The 25512-nt window shown below is 37.9% G+C and overlaps 1 protein-coding gene and 1 pseudogene across 2 annotated transcripts; both read right to left on the reverse strand.

Moving 5' to 3' along the window:
• Positions 1-11625: 11625 nt before the first annotated feature.
• On the reverse strand, positions 11626-12966 carry LOC131313856 (heat shock 70 kDa protein 4-like; annotated as a pseudogene).
• On the reverse strand, positions 12898-25512 carry LOC131314753 (heat shock cognate 70 kDa protein 2-like). Of its 2 annotated transcripts, none has more exons than XM_058343600.1 (3): positions 25438-25512; positions 18027-18255; positions 12898-14894 (listed from the first exon to the last, which is right to left on the reverse strand). In XM_058343600.1, the coding sequence occupies exons 2-3, from the start codon at positions 18238-18240 to the stop codon at positions 13162-13164; spliced, it is 1947 nt and encodes a 648-aa protein (XP_058199583.1). In that variant the 5' UTR covers positions 18241-18255; positions 25438-25512; the 3' UTR covers positions 12898-13161. The 2 variants fall into 2 exon arrangements, with proteins under 2 accessions (XP_058199583.1, XP_058199582.1); XM_058343599.1 differs by lacking the exon at positions 25438-25512 and adding an exon at positions 24827-25364.

A 25512-nucleotide genomic window follows, 5' to 3' on the forward strand; every position in this document is an offset into this window, starting at 1 on the left:
AGATATGCTTAGATACATTAAGATTTGTTTGGATTTTACTAGATATTATAAGATTTTGTTTAGATATTATAAATTATGATCTTATCCTCTAGAATCCACCGAATTTTGTAGGATTGTTAGTATAAATAGGCCTCCCCTCCACACACCACATCGCTTCACTTGTGTGCTTCCAATTGTAGAGTTTTAGAGGGAGGGAAAGGAGATAGAGGAAATTCGGCAAGGGAGGGAGAAAGAGAAGAGGGAAAAAAAATAGCTTGAGAGTTTATTTTATAAATAGAGATATTAATGTCTTGGATGGTGGATATTGGTGGGCTAGTGATGCATTTGGTCCAAAGGTGAAAAAAAAATGTTTTAAGGCATTGATTCATAGACAAAACGGCCGATCATATTGGAGGTAATCCGGGGAGTATACGATATGCTTCTCACTTCTGGAATCCTTTCTTCACTTTCATTTTTGTACTCCTTTTGATTGTCTAGTGGTTTTTGTTCAATCCTGTGGAATATTGTTGAAAAGTGGAATAATTGGTTTCGAATATGATATTGTTGGCTGAGTACTATAGAACTATTTAGTACAGGGATCGAGTGAACTCATGCACCAATAGCCTGTCCAATATCCAGGATGGGTCGAGGATGACTCGGTGAGGAAGGTACTGGGGGAGGGTCACTGGTCATATACTGAGGAGGACATGGTACAAGGTCCCTTGTGATTATTGCTTCGACATGATGGTCGATTATCGTTTATTGATTCCACTTATAAGCTTTGTTATTCTATTGTATCGTATACTTCCCGAATAATTTCTTTTTCAAGTGTGGAGCCGGATTAGTGAAAATTGAATCGGAGCATATAAGGACTAATTTGGAGAAGTCTTGAAAGAGTTGATAATTTTGGAGCATCTAGAAGATTATTTAGAAGGCGGCTTAAATTTATTTTGGTGATGTAATTTATTTATGGAGAGAATAGGAGCCTAGAATTGTTTGAAATACTATGTATTTTGGAGTTTATTTTTAGAAAATCGGTCTTGCTATTGTCAGCCCAGTGGGCTGACAATGACAATAAACACACTAGAAGACAAGGAAAACACGTATTTCTATATACTTTTTATACTATTTAATACACATTCACACACTCACTATTGTCAACCCATTGGGCTGATTTTAGAATTTTTCTTAAAAAATAGTGGGGTGTTACACTATTAAAGTGACCATACAAAACTGGATACTTTTTTAAACATGGCTTATTTACCATCAACACTAGTATTGTCCAAACTCATATCATGGAACATGGATTATTTTGCATCAAAACTAGTATTGGCCATTCTTTCATGGTCAGTTGACAATAGTTTGTTAAAATTGATGATAAAGTGACCATGATTAATAAAATATTTACCATTACATATTTGCCAACTTTCAAGTAAACTGGTCTTGGCCAATATAAAATAATTAATTGACCAGCAATTTTCATCACTTGACAATGAATTCTAGTTCGCATACTTATTTCATGCAACATGGATTATTTTGCACCAAAACTGTAATTGGTGATTATGACATGATAAGTTGACCACAGTTTTGCATTTTTTATGCTGATATTCATCAATTCATGATTTTATCTTCTAGTTGTGTCATGTCATGATCATTGGACCATTAATTTGCAACCTTATTTCATGAACCATAAAGTATATTCCACCAAAACAGGCGTGGGCCGATATAACATGATAAGTTGACCATATTGTTGCATTGTACTAATCATGTTCATTTGTTCATATATTATCTACAAAGGTCCTATATCTGCGTGAACTTATTCCATGAAAGATGATTAAATTACCATCAAAACAAGTTGTAGCATGGTCACCATTTCGCGTTTAGATTGCTGCCATGATTTCAGTGTTTCAAGACCATTCCTAATCTATATTGAATCTGATTTAATGAACATGATCTACTCCAAAAAACCATTGTCAAATCAAGGAACATAACCCACACAATTGAGGAATCGTATTCATTAGGGAAACACGATATATCTATATCATGCCGCGCTTCCAAACAATAAACCTAACAAGTTTTTCCTTATAACATGACATAAAAACACGAAATCATGAAATCATGCAAACCGGATACTATTTTCATGAATTAACTCACTTAATCATGCTGGATTGCAGCACACAACAACAAACTTAGTGGACTGGCCACAAACATATACGCGTAACCCAACTTCAACAGGCAAACCCAAACAATGAAGCCAAGTTTAACGGATAGACTTACGAAATCTGGGCATGTCGGTTTCATCCCCTTCTTCTACGTCGGTGGCTTCAACTATGAGCGACTGGATGGATTTGTTGCGTTTTTGAAGTTTCCTGAAAATACCCCATTCGGAAAGAATAGGGAAATGCATGCGCCTTTATTCTCCACTAGAATACGCAAAAAAGGACGACGAAATGGATTTGGCTCTCCGGTTGGTATGAGTTTCGACTGGTCTAGGGTTTTACGAAAAAATGGAGGACGAAATTCGAATGGGGGATTCCGTTACAGTTTGATGTTGACGATTAAGATCTATGACAACAATTTCGGGATTGAAAGGCGAGACTTATGGGGGACCGACAGCAAAGAATTGTCAGATTCTCGCGAGGACAGAAAGATTTAAGAAATCGTCCCAAAATTCTACGATAAAAGGGCATTACCGGTATAAAAATTAGTGAAAGGATGAAAACATAAGTGGCTTTCCAGTATAGGATGAAAACATAAGTGAGGAAGGCTTTAAAGATGGATTTTTAAGTCTCCCTAAAAATAATAGGCTTACTAAAATAAAATAAAAATATGCAATATGGATCTTATTTGAGAGATCTATCAAACCCTACAAACAAAAATTTAAAAATTATTTTCATAAACCTATTATTTTTAAGTTTGAAAATAGGTCTTTATTTTTTTTTAAGTACTTATTTGAGAATTTGGAATAGGACTGGTTAATCAGGTTACAGTAAAATTGGATATAAAACTTGGATTTTGATTATGGACAAAATGGAAATCATTTTATTGACACGGCTTAAAAAAAAGGTGACATCAAAAGCTCCTTTCACTTTATATATTATTAGAATAATAGATTATCGCTAACCACCACCTAGCCGAACAATTCAGTTTGTACAACAGTAGTATTATGACCGTGTCGTTCCCATATCAAAATAATAATAATACAAAGTAATTACTACTACCAAAAAGACAGCGGTACGTACTCCGAGTATCGTCTTCAGGGATTACGAACGATGAATTGCGATTGCTCCAATTAATTTCTAACTTAATTCGGAAAATGATTTGATTGTTTGATTTCCTGAATTACGCAAACAAAAGTAGTAGTATAAACCAATTAAAAGTAAAGAGAGTTTATGAGATAAAAGACCTAGGGTTTTGAATTCACCCGATCCCTTGCGATACAATTTATATTAATGTTCAGGGTTAACTATTCGAATCAAATCGGACACCACAGGGTTCGCGGGCCCATAGGATATCACCTAAAGATAATCGTGAATCATCGAATAACATGGGATATCGCCGCCAAGCACGAACCGTCTTACTAGTACGATCCATCTCTATGGCACGGACCGTCTAATAGCATGGCGCGTCTTACGGAGTATAGCCCATCTCACCCAATTATCACGAACTAGTAAAACCGTCGTGTGAAGTGCTTGAAATCTAGAAAATCAAACACAAAAGATTGAATGGAAAGAATTATCAATATGTGAAATTCTTAATCATACAACCATTGTTCAAATAGAAAAACCCTTAAACAAAACATAAATTAAATTATTCGGAGATTGTGCTTCATCTACGTTCTAAGAGAGGGGCTTAGCCAGTCAGAAAAGATAAAATCACGCTGGTTTTCTTCTGTTCAGCCGTGATGCACAACACAGTGGTACCAAATGTGCGCAACTCTGCTCCCCGTTGCAGAAGAAACCCTGGAGCAGCGCAGCTCCCTTCTCTTCATAAGCAATTAAGCAGCCAAAACCAACCCTACTTTCTTTCTTTTCTTTAAACCTTGGACCCCACAAAATAGGAGTAGTAATATTTGTGCAGTGTCCTTCTTTGCTTTCTCCCCTGTACTGCGTGTCTGCGTGTATTTCTCCTTTACTCCTCAAAGGTGTACGTCGGCCACCACTGCCGAAGAATGGTTGGCTTAATAGTTCTTTTCCTTGATCAAGAGAGCACAAATAATTAAGTAGCTTTTGGGCCCACCTAGAAGACCAATTCTTATTTGTTTACTTCCAGTGGACCTCAATTCCTCGGCCAATCTTGACACCATATTGCATTCCACGCTATCTCCGTTCTAGAACACTTTCTTAAAAAATAAATATTTATTTTATATTTAAAAATAATATAAATAAAAAATAATTTTTTAATTGTTTTTACACCGTTTAAAAGATCTCATCTTTCAAACAAAATCTATATTGCATATTTTTTAATTTCATTAAACCCATTATTTTTTAACTTGAAATTGTCTTCTTAAAAATTAAGTACTAAAACCCCGTTTTGGTTCCGCGGAGTCCCATTCCAGAAACGTAAATAAATACTTATTTTTTAAGAAGACAATTCTAAGTTCAAAAATCATGTATTTACACAAATAATTTTTCTAGCAATTTGGATCTTATTTGATAAATCTCATCGAGATTTTTTAAACGGTGCAAAAAAATATGAAAATTTTATTTTTTATTTACATTATTTTTGAGTTTGAAAATATGAAATAAGCTACTTATTTTTTAAGAAGGTTTCTGGAACGCTTGTTCCGATTTACCTCTTAAAAAATAAGTACTTATTTACAATTTTCAAGCCTAAAAATAATAGGTTTACTGAAAAAAAAATATTCAATATGGATCTTATTTAATAGATTTCAATGAGATCTATCAAACTCTACAAAAAAAAATTTAAAAATTATTTTCGTAAACTCATTATTTTTAAGTTTGAAAATAGGTCCTTATTTTTTAACTACTTTTTTGAGAAAGTGGAACGGGTAACTCGAACAGCCTCAACTTCGAGCACCATTCACTATTTCAACTTCGCACTTTTTTTACCAAATCTTTCAAATACCTACAACACAAAAATAAAGCGCAAAACTCTAAGTAATATTATAAATTGATTTTGCAATGATAAATTAGGGGCGCTTATGTGAATAAAAAATTGGCCTAGGGTCCACTATAGCATGTTTCTAACCCACTAAGTCCATTGATCAAGTTTCTAATCTACTAAGTCCACTAATATGTATTTGATAAGGCATAAAGTCCACTACATTTAAAAAGGAAAATAGTGCCCAACAAAATTACCCTTCCATTCAAATCCCATCTGTTTAGCCCATTATCCCCCAATTATCCCTCCTACTTTTGAAATCACGGCAGTGACGTTGGAATTTTGCGACAGAGAGAAAGAGAGAAGATCACATATAACGTTATATATTTGTTCAACAGTTCACATTTAGATACTTACATTTTACGTTATATACTCTTTTATCAGCTTACATTTAACGTTATATACTCATTCCCACATGACAGAAGATCACATATAACGATATTAAGGATGCAAACCTAAAATGATTTTGGTTGTTTAAGTTTAACCTTATATAATGTCATATGTTCATTTTTTGAAGGGATACACATGACAGAAACATACATTTAACGTTAGATACTCATTCATCAGAAAAAATGAAATTTTGACCTAGCCTCATATAACAATGTTAAATGTGAAATCGACATTTGATTAGTGGTTCAGTTGAATATATAACGTTATCAAAAATGAGTCAATAAAGCATCTGTGCGGACCAGTTCAATAATGTAAAATATATAATGTTATATGTGAGTTTCTGTATAGTGAAACTCCAAAAAAAAAAAAAAACATATACCATTATTTGGGTATTATTCAGAACATGAATAACAAATCAATTTCATTGATTTATGAGGCTTACATAGTTATAAATTTGATCGACAGATCTACAAAATGGATTTAAAATCTTCTGAATAACAATATGAAAACAAGATAAATAAATTACACCAAAAGACTTTAAACAAATTAAAATTCTAAATCTAATGGCATTGGCTGTCTTTTCAGGCTCAACGATCCTGATGTGGCTCTTCAACTTCATTATGTATCTTTGGTAGAAGGATTTGATGTGGAGGGCTCTTCTGAAGTTGGAGTTCATCATTAACTCCATCACCACAGTGTCATTATGGTTATCTGTGAAGAACTGAACTCTGTTATAGACATATATGGTTATTAGAAACACACATATAATGTTATATGGTTTACTTTATTGAATTGGTCCGCGCAGCGGCATCAATGATGTAGAGACTCGGAATTTCTTTTAAATTTTTGAAATGTTATAAGTTAATGCAAAATTTGTGGAGTTATTTTGGTTTGGGGTTTGATCGATAGAATCGTAATTGGAGGGAGTGTTAGTGTGATTTGGTGTGTGTGAGAGTATATATAGAGGGGTGTGTGTGTAGGGGATTAAAAACCCCCAAATATCTCTCTCTCTCTCCTCACGTCCCTCTCTCTCTCGGCTCTCCCTCTCTCTCTCCAGCTCTCTCATCCTCTCACCCAAAAACTTCACCAATCATTTGAAATCCATGAAATCTAACCTTCAATCCGTCTCCTACGCGTGATTTGAGCCTTGGAATCGCGTGGGTTTGTGCTAGAACTCGTTCTTGGAAGATTTCGGAGCTTTGGAAGCTAGGGCTCGTTCGTTGATCTCGTGTTTGAAGCTTCTAACCTTGAGGTAGGGATTTCTTACTCATTCTATGTGTTTATGAGTTGATTTCGTGCTTTAATCGAGCTTTGATCGTCCTACTTCGTTCATTGGAAAGGCTGTCAAAATCTGCAGAAAATCGCCCAAAATCGCCTAGGGATCGATCCCCAAGCATAAGGGATCGATCCCTCATTCAAATCTGGAAAACATCTGACTTTTGCCCTTGGGGATTGATCCCCAAGAGAGGAGGGATCGATCCCTCCCTTCTCTGGAATTTCTGCTCGTTTTCTGGGTTTCAGCCCAACTTCAAACGGCCATAACTTTCTCGTCCGATGTCGGATTCATGCAAACTTTATATCGATTCGAAGGTCTTGAAGTTAGCTTTCATTTGCCACTGAAATCACTTTAAGAATCTTAGTACACAAAAAGTTATGACCATTTGAGTAAAGATGTGTCAATCTGCCGATGTCCGTGGTTAATCCTAAGGTTGTTCTCGTTCCGTGTTGTGATTCCGTTTATGATTAGAACATGTTTAAGTCACTCTTGAGTATGATTGCTTACGTCCCAATAACTCATTGTTCGACCTTGTTTCTTGGCACTCATTAGAGCTAAATATTAACGAAGTTGGTTAGGGATCGTACCATGAGGTTGATAGGAATATCGTGGACCATAAGAGGTAATATGGTAAGTGTTGTGGGTAGACATGAGTTTGTCTAGTGATTAGATGGGTAGTATTGTGACTCGTATCCTCATGCTTCGTCCTGTTGAGCTCCCTAGGTTCCTTTGGCACCCGTTTTATAAGATTCTCGTATAGAACCTAGAGGGTGGTTTGTTGTGGAGTCGTTATGGGTTCGATACGTGACGTAGAGCATTGGGATAGACTTAGAGTAATAATGTGAACTTAATGTATTTATCAACGTACGATGTGACATGTTTACGAGTTTGCATTGCAAGGTGGATTTGAGAAATGTTGCCTGTTTGTACGTTGAACGATGGTTTGTGTGTGTGTATGCTTGAATTGAGAATTTGAATAAAGGGCCCGCAACGCAAGGTGTGGTAATGCGAGGACTCTAGAGGGCCCGCAACGCAAGGTGTGGTAATGCGGAAACCCAGGTGGAGAGAATTCACTGTGACGCAAGTGGTGGTAACACAGTTGAATGTCTCACATGATGAAGGAAGTTATGATTGATTACGGAAGTTCATGTTATTGATTGAGCTGTGTATTATTGGGGATTGTAACCGTTGAAAAAGAGAATAAATGATTGAATTTATCAAAGTTTTTGAAAAGGAAAGAATTTGGTTTTAGAAAAAGGGATTTCTATAAAAATCCTCCGGCTATTCTTGAGCGAATCGACAGTTTCCGATATTCATGCGCAGAATCAACGGACTCCGGCTATTCAGACTCGAACCAACGGAGCTTGACCCGTAACGGTCGAGAGTTTTCCTGAAAGTATTTTTGGCAACCAAGAAAGGAACGTTTTTATGAAAAGGGGCTTAATGATGAGTGGTAAGAAATGAGGAAGCTAGTTGTGGTGTTCGTTGAGAAATTGACGTAGGTTATTTGGATGGATGTGTGTGTTGAATGCCACTTCTGACTCGATATATGAATGGTTAGGGATAACTATAAGATGTATAGGATCCCGTAGTCGTAGTCTGTCGGTTCATTGTGGTGCTCCTGTATACTTCTTGTTCGTCTCATTGGAATTCATTCACTCTTGTTGCATGTTTCATCACATTTACTTATAGCTTGTGTATAGAATTCTCTACTGGGCTAGTGTAGCTCAACCTATCATTTTCAGGTAAAAAGCAAAGATTTGAAGCGGAGCGCATGGTGTGCATGCTTGACTTCACATCTTTTGAAAGCTGTCATCGAGGAATGATTTTATCATCCATTGTTTGATTTCTTGAAAAGGTGTAACTATAAATCATTTGAATTCTCTTAACTTTGGATATTCTGAAATCTCTAAACTTTACTATCTTTGTCTAATTATGGAATTTGGGCCGTAGTGCCAATGTTGTAAAATCTCTAAACTCTGGGACTTGGTTTGTGAGTGATCTTTTGGGAACTCTCTTTTGGGTATTATCTATATTAAGCGGAGATTGATTATTGAAATGGATTATTATTTATGTTGAAAATCGAGGGCGTGACAAAAGACTTGCTTCTAATAACCATAGACAAATTCTGCCATATAACATTATATGTTTAGAAAAACTGGCATATGACAATATATACTCACAGAGATTGACACATAAACAATCCACATATAATCACACTACAATTTATTGACATTTAACCTTATATGTCTGAATCTGTCCTAAATAACCAATTGACGATATAAAGAATCGAAATAGATTGACGAATAAAAAGTCCACATATAACCACACAACAGTGTATTGCCATATAACCTTATATTCACACATATTTCCACGAAACACAGTGAATACTGACTACATATAACCATATATTCGAGCAGAAACCAAACAATAACGTTAGATACACAAAAAACCATCATTTGGGTTAATGGTAGAGAACATACCATATCTTTTTATAATATGGTTGTGTACAAATAAAAATAACATATATTTATACACAAAAATTAATAAACTACTAAATTTATGTTATTGAATAGGTCCACGCAACGGCTTATAAACCTGAATATATAACCATATATATAGTCACAGAGCAAAATGCCAACCGAACAAAATGATAAAATATCATACATCTTCACAGAACAAAATGATATTTATAAACAACTAATAGGAGAATATATAATGTCATATAATGTAACGCAATAACATATAACATTACAATGTTAGATGTTATAACCTAATGTTAGATGTTTACATCCGGGGGTGTGGGGGCGGAGCCCCCATGACACAAAGTGCCGAAATTCAGGGTGCGAGCAGCGAAAACGATATTTTCAAGAACTTGTGGTGTAATTTCGGCCATAGAACCCGACCTAATTATAATGCAGTCGGTATGTAATTAGGGTTATATGTTAAAGACTCAGATGTAAACATATAGCATCATATGTTCTTCCACTGTAATGAAAATGATTTCAAAAGCTCATATATAACATTATATGATCCCATAAGCTCATCCAAAACCCTAACCAAACCAAATCCGAACAAATAGTAACAAATAACCTTATATGTTCAACCCTAAATTAAACTCGACTTACCTGTTTGTGTTGAAAACAACGGCAGTGGTGGGAATGAAGCCGACGGTGGGAAAAGACGGCGATCTCATGGAGATTTGTGCAGATCTTGTTTGGTGACGCGCTGGCAACCTATACTTTTGTCGAACACGAAGGTGACGCAAAGGTGAGATGCGATGGAGACGGCGAGGCTGGGAAGGGATGCGACGGCGACAGGAGGTGGGTGGCGATGGCGACGGGAATGGGAGGCTGGGATGGGATGTGACGGCGACTGGAGGTGGGCGGCGACGACAGGAGGTTGAGTCGAGATGCTTGTCCCGGCTCTCTCTCTCTCTCTCTCTCTCTCTCTCTCTCTCTCTCTCTCTCTCTCTCTCTCTCTCGTTTGAAGGAAATGAAAAAGAAACTGCTATAGTGGGATATATATAGTGATTAGGACTACATGGTTATATTAGTATTTTTGTGAGCTAATGGACTTAGTGGGTTATGAAGTTTAAAAGTGGACTTAGTGGGTTATGAAACTGCTATAGTGGACTTATGAAAAATTCTCCCGTGAACTATTGCGCATCTATCATATTACATCTAGGTTCTCTCTTTTTCCTTCTTGTGTGGACTTGGAAAGCATGAATGACGTGCAACTAAGATCACATCAACGCTGTTTAGCAAGAAAGGAAAGCTTTTTTTTTTTCTGGGGAATAATAATGATTAATTCACCATTTAGGACATGGTAGTTTCTAGATAGCCGTCGATGCCTACAGGTTACAACACCTGTTTGTTTCACGGATACCGAATATAGAATTGGATTACCAATCCCGCAAGAATCGAATCGCAATATGCATCAATTGACAGAAGGATTATTATGTATCCATTTCTAACACTTCCGCTCTACTATAATTCGTTGTTAGCCAAAAAGAAACACTCCTGTAGAGTTTTACTTCTCTCTTTTCTATATCAGTACTTGTTTACGTATTGTTCATAGCAATCCCACTAAAAAGAACCAAAACAGTGAAGAAACACTTTCAAACAACACTTTGACCATCTAGTTGCAGGCCATGACATACTATACAAAGACCCGAAAATAGTTTTGAATGAGGCAAATCCAAAACAAAAAAACTACGGAGAGAAAATACCCAAAAGGCACTACATGTACATAATTTGCAGAGGACACGGAGGAATGACTGAAATCCAATAACTAAAGATTGGAACATCATAATCAACTTACTCAATCTTAGGTCTACCACCGCTCCCACCACCAAAAGACGGATCATCCTCATCCATTCGTCCACCTAGGTCTGTCAATGGACCAGATTGGATTCGAATCCAATCCAAAAAATTCGATCCAAATCCGGTAATCTAAATACGGATCAGATCAGATTCGGGTTGTGTTGGATTAAATCCATTATGAATCCGATCCGAAATTTATTTTGAAAAAGTCATATTTTCTATCTCATGGATAACAAAAAACAAATATACCACCACTGTCAAAAGGGTAGACGAAAGGGAAGCTTCGTTGCCGTCCATCTTATCCGACGACTCTAACGTTGACTCCATCGCCATAGCCGTCACTGGTGGTTTGGATTTGATTTTTACTTCTTTTCCATGACGTTTCGCCATCTTAAATTATTTTGGATTGGATTCGGATTTTCAGAACGGATATCCAATTTTACAGATTCGGATTACCACTACCGGATTTATGAAATTCGGATCGGATTCAAGCAATTTCGGATTCGGATTGGATCCGGTTCATTGACAGACCTACCTCCAGCCATACCACCACCAGTAGGAGTACATCTTAGCAATTATGGGGCTGCAAATTCCCACCAATTCCTTCATCTTATACTCAAACGACTCAAACTCCTCCATCACTGCTAGCGGTTTCTCATCCAAACAGTGAATAACCTGTTAAAATGCAGCTTCAATCTTCTTCGTCTTTGCTCCTTGCTTCTCATCCCTAACAGTGTGTTCCTCATGTCATAAGCACAAGTATCCAACGCGTTCTTGGCATCCACTTTCTTCTTGTGCGCCATGTCTTCCAACTTCGTCTTTGCTCCTTGCTTCTCATCCCTAGCCTCCTGCACCATTTTCTCAATCTGCTCCTTTGACAACCTACCCTTGTCGTTCGTGATCGTGACCATGTTCTTTCGTCCGGTAGTTTGGTCCTCTGCAGACACAAAGAGAATACCATTAGCAATTTAGCATCAATACCAAAACATATTTTGAATTTCTGGACACCCCTAGGAGCCGGAGGAATTCCAGTCAATGTGAATTCGCCCAACAAGTAGTTGTCTGTGGTTCGGGTTCTTTCCCCCTCATAGACTTCAATTAAAACAGAGCTTTGGTAATCTTCGGTCGTACTCCAATTACTTTGCTCTTTCTCACCGGAATTTTGGTGTTTCGAATGAAAACCACCACAACCTCACCAAGCTTTCCCAAACCAAAGGAAAGTGGAGTGACATCCAACAGCAGTATTAAATCCAGAACCTTCTCATAATCATGTGGCTTAAGTACAGTAAGGGTTGTAAAAAAACGCAAAGTACAACGAAATAGTAGCACCTTAGACCAAAAACTGCAACTCTTCAACCCAATAGCATACTCTTCTTGTACTTTCGAAAATCTTCTTTCAAATCTTTGCTATCTCCTCCTTAAATAAACAACAATGCCAAATTTATCTTTAATTAGTATGCAGTTTTCTTAATATATCCAAGTCCCTATAATAAACGAATCTGAGAGTGTGAACATATACACTAATGAGATAAAGCCCAAAAAGATTTTCTGAGCTTTATCTTGGATATTTTCAAAAATGTTTGGCTAAAAATCACAAGTTTTTACTTTTCGGATTCCTCTCGTCGAAACGAATCAATAGGGGTAAAAAGTTTGTAGCATACAAACACGAACAAGGACAAAAAGAAAAAAGCCCAAAAAACCCAAACCCATAGGAATCGCATGATGCAGCAATTGGTTGAAGGATTATATATCCACTTCTTTTCTACTAAATTAGTTACATTGAGTACTTCCTAGAATAATATCTTGACAATAATTCGTAGTTAGCCAATAAAGAAACAACCTCTACAGAGTTCTTGTTTACTTACTGCTCATTTGCTCGTAGCAAATCCCACCAAAAAACCATCACAGACTCCTTCGCGAAAAGAATAGTTAATCCGAGGGTAAAACTTTCACACAAGGCTTTCACCATCTAGTTGCAGGCAATAACATAGTAAAGAAGCCAAACAAACAAATACGGAAAGGAAATATCCAAACAGTACTAATTAAGGTTTGTTGGCAGAGAACATTTTAATCAACCTCCTCAATCTTGGGTCCAGCACGGCTTCCACCACCAAAAGGACAATCCTCATCCATTCCTCCACCCATACTACCGGCCTGATACAATTTGGAAATTATAGGGTTGCAAATTCCCTCCATTTCCTTCATCTTATACTTAAACTCTTCCGTCACCGCTAGCTGGTTCTCATCCAACCAGTGAATCACCTGCACAAACGCATCTTCAATCTTCTTCTTGTCAGCCGGAGGAATCTTTGCTCCTTTCTTCTCATCCCTAATAGTGTTCCTCATGTCGTAAGCATAAGTCTCCAACGCGTTCTTGGCCTCCACTTTCTTCTTGTGCTCCTTGTCTTCCAACTTGTACTTCTCAGCCTCCTGCACCATTTTCTCAATCTCCTCCTTTGACAACCTACCCTTGGCGTTCGTGATCGTGACCATGTTCATTCGTCCAGTAGTTTGGTCCTCTGCAGACACAGTGAGAATACCATTAGCATCGATATCAAAACAGATTTTGAATTTTGGGACACCCCTAGGAGCCGGAGGAATTCCGGTCAATGTGAATTCGCCCAACAAGATGTTGTCTATGGCTTGGATTCTTTCCCCCTGATAGACTCTAAAACAAACAGAGGTTTCGTTATCATTGGCAGTAGTCCAATCACTTTGCTCTTTCTTCGCCGGAATTTTGGTGTTTCTCGGAATGAAAACCACCACAACACCACCATGCTTTCGCAAACCAAAGGAAAGTGGAGTGACATCCAACAACAGTACTAAATCCAGAACCTTCTCATTCCGCTCACCGCTCAAAATAGCGGCCTGAACTGTGGCACCATAAGCCACAGCCTCATCAGGGTTAATGCTTTTGCAAAGATCCTTCCCATTGAAGAAATTCTGCAACAGTTGCCGGACTTTGGGAATCCTAGTGGATCCACCAACAAGAACAAGTTCATCGACGTTGCCCTTGTCCATTTTTGCATCCCTCAAACACTCCTCCACTGGCTCCATACACTTCCTAAACAACTCAATGTTCAGCTCCTCGAACCTGGCCCGAGTAATTGTTGCGCAAAAATCAATTCCCTCGTATAACGCATCGATCTCGATCGTAGTTTCAGGAGTCGAGGAAAGAGTCCTCTTTGCTCTATCACAAGATGTCTTCAACCTCCTTAAAGCTCTAGGGTTCCCACTAATATCCTTCTTAAACTTCCTCTTGAATTCCTGAACGAAATGGTTCACCATTCTATTATCAAAGTCCTCACCCCCCAAATGTGTATCCCCACCTGTAGCTATAACCTCAATTTTACCCCCTTCGATGGTTAACAGAGAGACGTCGAATGTTCCACCACCGAGATCGAATATGAGCACTTTTTTCTCACCGGTGCTACCGGCTTTGTTTTCGAGACCATAAGCAATGGCGGCCGCAGTTGGCTCATTGATTATCCGCATGACGTTGAGACCGGCAATGACTCCAGCGTCTTTGGTGGCTTGTCTTTGAGAATCGTTGAAGTATGCAGGAACAGTGACAACAGCGTTTTTTATGGTGGTGCCAAGGTAATCCTCTGCAATTTCTTTCATTTTTACAAGGACCATTGAAGAGATTTCTTCGGCGGAGAATTGTTTCTCTTCGTACTTGTACGTTACTCCTATCATGGGTTTGTTGTCTACACCAGGTGTGACCTTAAATGGCCATAGCTTCATGTCACTCTGAACAGCAGTGTCACTATATCTTCTTCCGATTAGACGCTTAGCATCTGGAAAAACAAAATATCAACAACCATTGAGAAACTAGAGAGAGATATGTGTTAAAGATCTAAAAGGGTATAACAATGTAGAAAATGGATGCTACAAAGCATGAAATGGTTTTGTTTGAATGATTGAATCTATGCCGCTAGTTTAGACGCTGTTTCAAAATGAATCACATTCCCTTGCTACAAACAAGCAGTAGTGATGTAGGAAGTGCCATATGAGGCAACTAGGCAAGTAAGTTTGAGCTCTGGACCTCCAAAATTTATTTAAAGCTGCTCCTTATTTAGTATGGTGTTATAATAAGTGTTGAGCTCAGAGTGCCCCCATGGATTTGGTTGCATAATGCCACTTCCTGCGACCGCTCTAAAAACAAACTTGCGGGTGCGATGTCGAATGCCATAAAAGACTTAATTGAAACCCTTCCGACCACCAATTGATTTTAGGAGAGATTGTGGAAAAGCGGTCCGACAATAGGTAAAAAAAAGTAAGTCTATTTAACCCAAAAAGAAGAGGGCTCATTCTTTTCAAATTAACAAAGAATCAAAGTCTTTGTCAACTATGAATGAATTTATTGCCTTCCTTAAATTGAAAAAAAAAATTATTACGCAGCTTTTCAAATTGATCGGATTTTTGTAGAACAGTTTTACTAGTTTTATTAGGTGATAGGTGACATGTAGAAAATGTTATGCAATCTATAACAAATGGTTGGAAAAGTAAATTTAAAGAAAGTAAATGGCCGATTCAAATTGGTCCCAACTTCGGACTAAAAATTCCATCCAAGGTTTTTACCTGCAAGACAATATCCAATTTGCGATATTGGTGGAATACTTCCAAAATGCAGCTAACAATTAATGATGATCAAAAATTTCTCAAGAGATTGGTTAAATTGAGATAAAGGAAAGACAAATTAAGTAACTATGATAATCGAAGGAGAATGAATAAATGAATTGTCTTCTCACATGAATTGTCTTCTCACATTAGCTAAAAATTAACTCAGAAAATTAAGCATCACATATGTGTAATTATCAGGACATTAGTAGAGCTGTGAGGACCTTCATACTTCTACAATTTTCAAAATCAAGCAATCTAGAAACTCTTTAGTAAAACCAGGGCAATAGAAAAAAGTCCATATAAGACAATGCTAAAGATTTTAAAAAAAAAGACTGCTATTTCAAAAAAAAATATCATCTTTAGTGAACCCTCTTTTTTTTTTTTGCTTCTAGTCATAATTTTTTACTTTTTAGACTTTTCTCTTTGAGAACTCTGCATCTCTGCAGATTAAGGGGAAAGAATAGAGGTATTGTCACCTCAATTGCACGAACGGGGGGGGGGGGGGGTGTGGTGCGCGGGGGAATGGAAGGTGAAGGATAAGAAAAATGGGCCCGTGCTAAGGCTTTGAGAACTCTGCATCTCTGCAGATTGAGGGGAAAGAATAGAGGTATTGTCACCTCAATTGCACGAACGGGGGGGGGGGGGGGGGGGGGGGTGTGGGGCGCGGGGGAATGGAAGGTGAAGGATAAGAAAAATGGGCCCGTGCTAGGGAAGAAACCAGGATTTCTAATACAAGAGGCCAATAGTGACTTCTCAAGTTGAAAAACGTACATTATAATATTATGCCTTCTCAAGTTGAACAATGGACATTATTTCTTTCACAAAAGCCCTCAATTGTATACGCCATTTCATATTTTTACTTGAAACTACAAATAAAAACCAATCATAGTCATTAACAAGAGGGAAAAAATCAAGAGAGAAATTGTGGTGTGGTGTGGTCCCATAAAATTAGGACGGAGAGAAGCGTTTTTGTTTGCCCCACTGATGTAGAACTTGGAATTGATTTGTGTTCCCAAATGAGAAAAAATCTTGTGTTTGTGTGATAAATTTTTTGTAGTATAAGTTTTCAACTATTTTTAAAATTATGGAGAGGCCGACAAGTTATTTTTTCTGCGTAAGAGTATTAGGGCTCTTGATTTGTTTCTATTTTAATTTATGAAATGTCAATTTGGTGTTTATGATCTTGGATTAGGTACTATTTTAAATTGCATCTTTCGGGTTTGTTTGGAACATATAGAAAAGAAACGAACTGAAAGGAAAAGTAATACATCTTCCCTCCCCTTGTTTGGTTTAGAAAGAAAGTGGGAGGAAAATAAGAAACTAAGTTTTGAGCACAGTATATTTTCCTTTATATTTTCATCACACTTCCTTCTTACCCATTCTTATAGTTCCAACTGGACGCTTAGATTGTTAAAGGAGGGCCTTTTTAACCTTCTTTGATAAATAACTTAGGATTTTTTGTTCATTTTTTGTACATAAATTAGGATGAATTAACAGTAGTCGAGGATAACTTCGTCATCGAATCCAAAAAAAGAGGATAACTTTGTCATATATTTAGGGTGAATGTTTTTTTTTTAATCAAAATGATACCTTCATGAAAGCTAATGTGTGAAAAGGTATGTGGAAGGAAGAGAAAACTACTAAAAAAAGAAAGTGTGAAAATGTAGACAAAACTGTTAGACAAATATGTGCCCCCGGCCCCCCAGTGTATGATATTTCTGAATCCGCCATTGCCCCCAGTTTTGGCCCAAAAGTAGGGCCCCCAAATCTGTAGTAGTAAAATATATCATGACGAATGATTAATCCAAAAAAAAAATTAACGTGAATCTAACAGAAATTTAAAAATGGCGAACAAAAAGGCCAAAACATAAAGTTAGTCCAAATTATCCATTAGTAAGGTGAGAATAAAATTGCTCCATCTATTTCCATAATAAAAATTTCTATATTTTTTAGTAACTTAAGAATTTGCAAAAATATATCATTTTTTTGGAGGGTCCCTCAATATTTCTGCCCCTGCAAAATGACATGCATTATTAAGATTGTAGTGGCCATTAAAGCACTTGAAGGCTATCTTTGGCACAAATTAATTAAGAAATAACACCATACAAGAGAAGGCACTACAAGAAATTAATGTTTCGAAGACAAAAATATTAAGCACGGTTGTTATGGACTCCAAAATTGTGTCAAAGTTGTGTCCCCAAAAGGGTTAATTGTTGTAGGGAGGCATGAAGCATGCAAAAGAAGCAACAAAAGAATATGCACGTAATTGGATAAAAATAACTTGAATTTTAGAGCTTAGAACATACCGAAAACAGTGTTGATAGGGTTCACGGCGACTTGATTCTTCGCACCATCGCCGATTAAACGGTGCGTATCGGTGAATGCAACATAAGATGGTGTCGTCCTGTTTCCTTGATCATTTGCAATAATCTCAACATGATCGTGCTGCCAAACCCCCACGCATGAGTAAGTCGTTCCAAGATCTATCCCAATTGCCGGCCCTTCTCCTTTTCCAGCCATTTATTTCTCGGAAAACTAACAAGGATAATCACAGAATAACATAAACCGATTCAACAAATAATAGAACAAGACAGGGAGGAAATAATTTCACTTGACATTTATCTAACGGGTATGGTACTGTAGGATGAAGGGTGGAATAGGACAACATTTCAAAGGAAGACATTATTTCGAGAATGCCGTAACTGTGGGCTTCTAAGAAAATTGTGCGTGTTTAATTCCCGCCACTTGATGTCATTATACATTGGCATATATGCATGGGGAACAAAATTAGTCACTATACATCTATTCTTTCTCTTCTCTTTATCTTAAACCAATGCATGATCCGCGCCTAAAGGCACTCCAAAGAAAATCCAGCTGTAAAAGTGAACCAATAAAAATCCAGCCAATATTCAATATAGGTGAGTCCAATTAGGACCGGCCACAAACAACTGAATTGGGCGAAGCGGTGATGCTTGAAGAGAAGCATTTTAAGAACAAACGGAGCATCAATCTTTTGGTTGGGGTAATATATTACTTGTTTTTGATGTATGAGCCTTCAGGACTTCTATTCCACAACAACTGCGAAATAGCAGTAGCACCGATACAATTCTAAAAGTACCACTAATCCCTATATGCTTCACTGATGAAGAGAAAACGAATACAAAGCGGACAAAACAATTGAAAGAAAGCCTACACACACAGAATCCCTATATGCAAGTTTTTATTATCCAGTAATTTTCTTTAAAACAAAGGGCTAATTTATAGAATTTCATAAAACCAAACCAGAGAAAGAGGAGAGAGAGAGAGAGAGAGAGAGAGAGAGGAAAGTAAACTTGGATCTTGATTTTCTCAACTGAATGAAAAGAGTGGTGGGTCTTCCCACTTATACAGATAACAACTAAGACTAACCGAATGCCAGCTCATCTTTTACACGATAATTATCAACTAATCCTGCTTAACAACTCTCTAACAAACTAACTAATTAATGACCCTTGCTTACACACCCCTGCAAACTAATGGGTGTGTTAACAACCATTAGTTTGTCTTTAAGAAAAATAAAACGAGCTAGAGAAAGGGACTTTGTAAAAATGTCTGCTACTTGGTCCAAAGTTCCAACATGTTGAATGACAATCTGCTTGTTCGGGACCTTTTCTCTGATAAAATGATAGTCAATTTCTACATGCTTGGTCCTAGCATGGAAAATGGGATTAGAAGCCAGGGCTATTGCAGAAAGATTATCACACCAGATGATAGGAGGCAATGTAGAAGGCAAACAAAGCTCCACAAGCAATTGTTGAACCCATGTAACATCTGCTGCCGTTTGTGCCAATGATTTGTATTCAGCCTCTGTGGATGACCTTGCAACAGTATGCTGCTTCTTGGCACACCATGATATGAGATTAGATCCAAGAAACAAACAGAAACCTGTAGTTGATCTTCTGTCTACTGGATTACCAGCCCAGTCAGCATCCGAGAAGGCAGTTAAATGCAATGGACCAGGAGTGAAAGCAAGGCCTTGAGTAAGACTACCTTTAATGTACCATAGTATACGTTTTACAGCAACAAAATGACTATGTTTTGGGTTATGCATGTGCTGACAAGCAAGGTTAACAACAAAGGATATCTCAGGTTTGGTAAGAGTGAGATATTGAAGGGACCCCACTATAGTTCTAAACCAACGCACATCATCAAAATCAGCATCAGGAGTAAACTGAGCAGGCTTGGTAGAAGAAGGAGAATTACTTGGTTTACAGTCAAACATTCCTGCCTTAAGTAAGAGATCAGTTGCATACTTAGTTTGAGAAAGGATAATAGAAGATCCATGATACAATACTTCAATACCCAGAAAGCAGCTCAAAGAACCAAGGTCTTTCATCACAAATTTGGAACTTAGAACAGAAATCAAGTCTGCAATGTAGGAAGAGCTGCTACCAGTAATTAAAATGTCATCCACATAGACTAATACCAAAGTAATATCTGCAGCAGTTTTCTTGATAAACAGAGAAGAATCAGCTATGCTTTGAACAAACTCTTGTTGAAGCAGAAACCCAGAAAATACAGAAAACCATGCCCTGGGGGCTTGCCGTAACCCATAAAGAGCTTTAGTCAGTTTACACACAAAAGAAGGATGAACAGGGTCTTTATAACCTTGTGGCTGTCTCATGTAAACCTCTTCATCAATTACCCCATGTAAAAACGCATTGGACACATCCAATTGTTTGATGGACCATCCATGATGAACAGCCAAACTAAGCACTACTCGAACCGTGGGTTGTTTAATGACAGGACTGAAAGTTTCTGTAAAATCCAACCCCTCAGTCTGTTGATTTCCATTTGCAACTAAACGAGCTTTATATCTGGCCACACTTCCATCAGAATTACGTTTGATTTTATAGATCCACTAACAACCAATAACATTGGCTCCCAGAGGAGGTGGAACAAGTGTCCATGTCCCTTGTTTAACTAAGGCTTGATATTCTTCATTCATGGCTTGATGCCACACTGGATACTTAATGGCTTCAGAGTAATAAACAGGTTCTTTTTCTGGCAAAGTTAAGTCCGAACCAACAACATTCAAACCAAAAACAATTTTAGGTTTGACAATCCCATGCTTGGCTCTAGTAACCATGGAATGTGTGTTCAGAGAAGAGGAAGAATTGGAAGTTTGAACAAGAGGAAGAGAAGAGGAATGAGGAATATGAGAAGAGGAATGAGGAATATTAGGAACAAAAGTTTCAGTGGGAGCATCATGAGTGACAGGAGGAGAGGGAGAAGAGACAGGGAAAGGAAAAGAACTGAGATCAGAAACAGAAGGAGACACTGGTGTGACAATAGTTTGATTGGAATCAGCAGAATTAGGAATAACAGACAGAGAGGAAGAGTGAATAGGTATGGCAGAAATCTCATTCATGGTATTATGACCAGAAGGGTGATGATTTGTGAAGACAGAAGATTCAGAAAAGGGAATAGAATAGCAAGATCCTCAAATGTAGTTAAAGGTACACTAAAAGAAGTAGGAGAAGAAGATGACAAAATTGAAACAGAATGAACTAAGTCAGGATAAGGAAATTCTGTTTCAACAAACTTAACATGTCTAGAAATGAAAACTTTATTGGTACTGGGATCATAACATCTGTACCCCTTTGTTTGAGGACAATAACCCAAGAAAACACAAGGAGAAGATTTTGGAGACAATTTATTTGAGGTATACGGTTTCAGCCAAGGATAACAACTACAACCAAAAGGCTTGAGAAACAAATAATCAGGTGAAGTCTGAAACAACAAGGTATAAGGAACTTGGAACTTGAGACTAGTATGAGGTAGTCTGTTTGTAAGATACACTGCAGTACTCAGGGCTTCAAGCCAGAAATTGGTAGATAATCGAGATTGCAAGAGAAGTGTAATAATAGTTTCAATAAGATGTCTGTGTTTCCTTTCAGCTAGACCATTTTGTTCTGGTGTGTGAGGACATGAGGTTTGATGAATCATACCATTAGTGAGAAAAAGAGTTAAAAGAAAATGATTTATGAACTCACCCCCATTGTCACTTCTCATAGTTTGAATGGTGGTGTGAAACTGAGTTGACACATAGGCTTTAAACTGACTTATAACATGCTTAACTTCTGACTTATAATGAAGTGGAAATAGCCAAGTAAATCTAGAGAAATCATCAATCATCAACAAGTAGTATCTAAAACCCTTATGAGATGGGATAGGAGAGGGTCCCCACACATCCATATGAATCAATTGAAAAGGAGCAGTAGTAGTAGTTTGAGAAACAGGAAATGGAAGTTTATGACTTTTAGCCATATTACAGCATTTACACTCAAGCAAATGAGGCTTAGTTATAGGTAATCCATACTGTTTTATTAATGCTTGAAACAGAGGAAGACTAGGGTGTCCCAGTTTTTGATGCCAAAGCTCAGCAGAAGGGGAAGAAGTGCTTACAAAAGCAGAAGATGAACTAGGACCAGAGTGATGCTCAGAGGAGGTCAGAATGGGATATAGACCCTTGTGACATGGGCCCTTGTACAGGATTCTGTGGGTATTCTTGTCCTGGATTTCAAGTCCAGAAGAATCAAAGATCAGAGAGCAATGATTATCTTTAGCAAATTGATAAACTGAAATTAAATTGTGAGTGATTTGAGGTGTATGAAGAACATGAGACAACTGAAATTGAATTGGAGGTGTTGGTAACAAACCTTTGCCAGTATGGGACACCTGTAAATGTGAACCATTTCCAACCATTATGCCATCAGTCACTTGAGCAGGTTGAGGATGTGAAAGGTTCTGAAGATTGTTAGTGATGTGATTTGTTGCCCCACTGTCAAAATACCACGGTTGACTAGGGAATGAAGAGGATGAGCTTGCAACAAAAGGAGAAGCATGAAACTGAGATGCTTGTTGAGAAACAGAAGGTGGTGCTGAGCCTGTGTAAAAACTAGTGTATTGAGGCATATTGGGCATAGTATAAGCTTCAGTAAATCCAGCAAAGGTTGACTGTGAGGGAATGCCAGGTCTAGGATGCTGAAAAGAAGACTGCAGATTGGGTGCACCAGCAAAATTGGAGTGTGAGGTGATAACAGGTGCATTAGTTTGTAAGTGAGGTTGAAACATAGGTACACCAGCAGGATAGGCATAGTTATTCATCCAAGGTGCAGGAGGTGTCATCCAAGGGGCAGATTGAATAGGTGGTCTCCATGGAGCAGGAGGAAATTGAGGAGATGGGGACTGGTAGTAGCAATAGTTTGTTGAATGATTACTACGTCCACAAATCTCACATGGCATACGAGGACTTCTGCCCCTACCTCTACCAAAACCTCTGAACTGAGAAGAATGGAACTGTGGTGACATATTCTGCATATGTTGAGGAGGCATGTACTGTGATAACACAGGCTGCATAGGCATAAGCTGTGATGTAGACGGACCAGAAAACTGCACAGGAGAAGACTGAAGCTGCCCAGAAGAAGTTGTTGAACCAAACTGTTGTGAAGATTGAAAAGGTGTAGAAATACCAAGTTGAGCAAATGACTGAGGCAAACTATTAGCCATTGGAGTAAGATTCATAGAAGAAGAAGCTTCCGGCAACTGTCCTTGTCTATGAGTGGCAACTAAGACAGAACTAGTCTCAACCTCTGAGTTAGATTCCTGAAGAAGCTGAATATCCTCTCCATTCAGCATATTTACCACTTCAGTGAAAGTGATAATAGTACCACTGGTTTGTAAAGCACGAACAGTAGTCTTAAAACCATTGAAAACTTTAGGTAAACCCCTGAGTGTATGAAAAATGAGATCGTCGTCGTCCACTGGGCTTCCAGCAGCGACTAACTTCTGTGCATACTCTTTTATTGTATCAACATAACACTCTATGGTGGAAGTCTTCGTAACATTGTACAATTTACTCTTGAGCTCTTGAACATGACTCTTTGAAAGTGAATTATACCGATTAGACAAAGATCCCCAAACTTCATGCGCATGACGTAACCCTAGAATGTAGGGTAACGTTGTTGGAGACAAAGATGCAGTTAAGCATGATAAAAGCTGAGTATCAATGAGTTTCCATAGTGTAAATGCAGGATTAGGAGTTAGGGTTCCTTCAGTTGTTCGAATTTGGGAAATAGGACAAGGAATCGAACCATCTAGATACTCAAAGAAGCCATTTGCTTGCATAATATTCTCCACTTGTATACGCCACAACAAGTAATTGGTACTATCGAGCTTTATATTGACAAACGAGTGAAAATTTGTGACCAGAAACACAAGAGAAGGAGGTAGTGTTACCGCCGTCGAAGTCGTCGAAGATGTCGAACTCGCTGCTGAAGCCATTGATGCTGTTCGTTGTTGAAAAACAGAAGAAGAAAAGAGAAATTTTGTCACAAGAACTTGTGCGTGATCCTCAGAATCAGAAGACTGTCGTCGACGGGCTTTGATACCATATAGAATTTCATAAAACCAAACCAGAGAAAGAGAGAGAGAGAGAGAGAGAGAGAGAGGAAAGTAAACTTGGATCTTGATTTTCTCAACTGAATGAAAAGAGTGGTGGGTCTTCCCACTTATACAGATAACAACTAAGACTAACCGAATGCCAGCTCATCTTTTACACGATAACTATCAACTAATCCTGCTTAACAACTCTCTAACAAACTAACTAATTAATGACCCTTGCTTACATAATTCATGTGCTTTCTTATAGTTATATACTCAAATTCTCTGTAAAATGAACAAATCAATGATTGGTGATACACAAATCGGCCCTCCACGATACATAAACAGTTACTCCATGAAAAACTTGTTAGTTGCTTTTAAAGCCTCTCATTCTCAGTTTTCACACCATGCTCAACGATAAATTGTAATTTTCTAAGATTGCAAATACCCAGATGAAGTTTTAGTAAATCGATGGATTATGCACACCCCTGACCCATTAATTCACTACCACGTGGCGGCCGAGCCGCCGCGACCGGAATCTAATTCGATATTTTATTGACCAATGTGAAGGTATTTTAGGGTATAAAACTCAAAGTGAAGAGAATCCAATCAAAATAGAACCTTAATTCCACAAAAAGCAGGGTACATCATATGGAAAACAGGGTTGAGACCGCCCACTTACTGGTAAATTAAGGACTGAAAGAGTTGAGTCTGCCCACTTCAATGATAATACCACTAAACTGGACTGCTAACTGTTTAAAATAGGACGACAAGAAATTCTCCAACTACTGTATTTAACAGAGGGTTCAAATGTTGCTATAGTTTGATATCGTCTTCCACACGAGGCTCTAAGTAAACAAAAAAAAAACTGTGTCCTTTACTTTAAAGGCCACCCAAACAAAAACACTTCTCCAAAGTTTGGGTTCCTTTCCACAGAGGCGGCAGAGAGAGAGAGAGACTTTTGATAGTCACTCTCAATTATTTGGGAACAGATAAGTTTGTGCTCCTCTAATGCATTGCAGTACAGAAACATAAACCACATTTTTACATAACCCCTAAGTTTGAAATGAACCCAGCCATAAAAACCCCTTTTACTAAGATTTCGGTGGTAACGGCAGCGATCGGCGGCGGATGGCGATAGGAAGCAACGGTGGTTGCCGATCAAAATCAAAAAGCAACGGTGTTTAAGAGAGAGAGAGAGAGAGAGAGAGAGAGAGAGAGAGGTAACGATTAGAAAGTTGCAGGTGAACTTGTAAAGAGCATTAGAGGGAGATATGGAAGTACGGGACTTACCTTGGAGAAGAAGAAGCGGTGGTGATCGGAGAGAGAGAGAGTAAAGAGATGGAAGTTTTGACGTTTTAGTACAGA

The sequence above is a fragment of the Rhododendron vialii genome, chromosome 13a (genome assembly GCF_030253575.1).
Source record: "Rhododendron vialii isolate Sample 1 chromosome 13a, ASM3025357v1".
Classification (NCBI taxonomy): domain Eukaryota; kingdom Viridiplantae; phylum Streptophyta; class Magnoliopsida; order Ericales; family Ericaceae; genus Rhododendron; species Rhododendron vialii.

Excerpts from the sequence above, each read along its gene's own strand:
- LOC131314753 (XM_058343600.1), bottom strand. The coding sequence starts at position 18,240 with ATGGCTGGAAAAGGAGAAGGGCCGGCAATTGGGATAGATCTTGGAACG. Across the intron at positions 14,895-18,026 it reads CCCTATCAACACTGTTTTCG|ATGCTAAGCGTCTAATCGGA; the intron begins GTATGTTCTAAG and ends TTGTTTTTCCAG.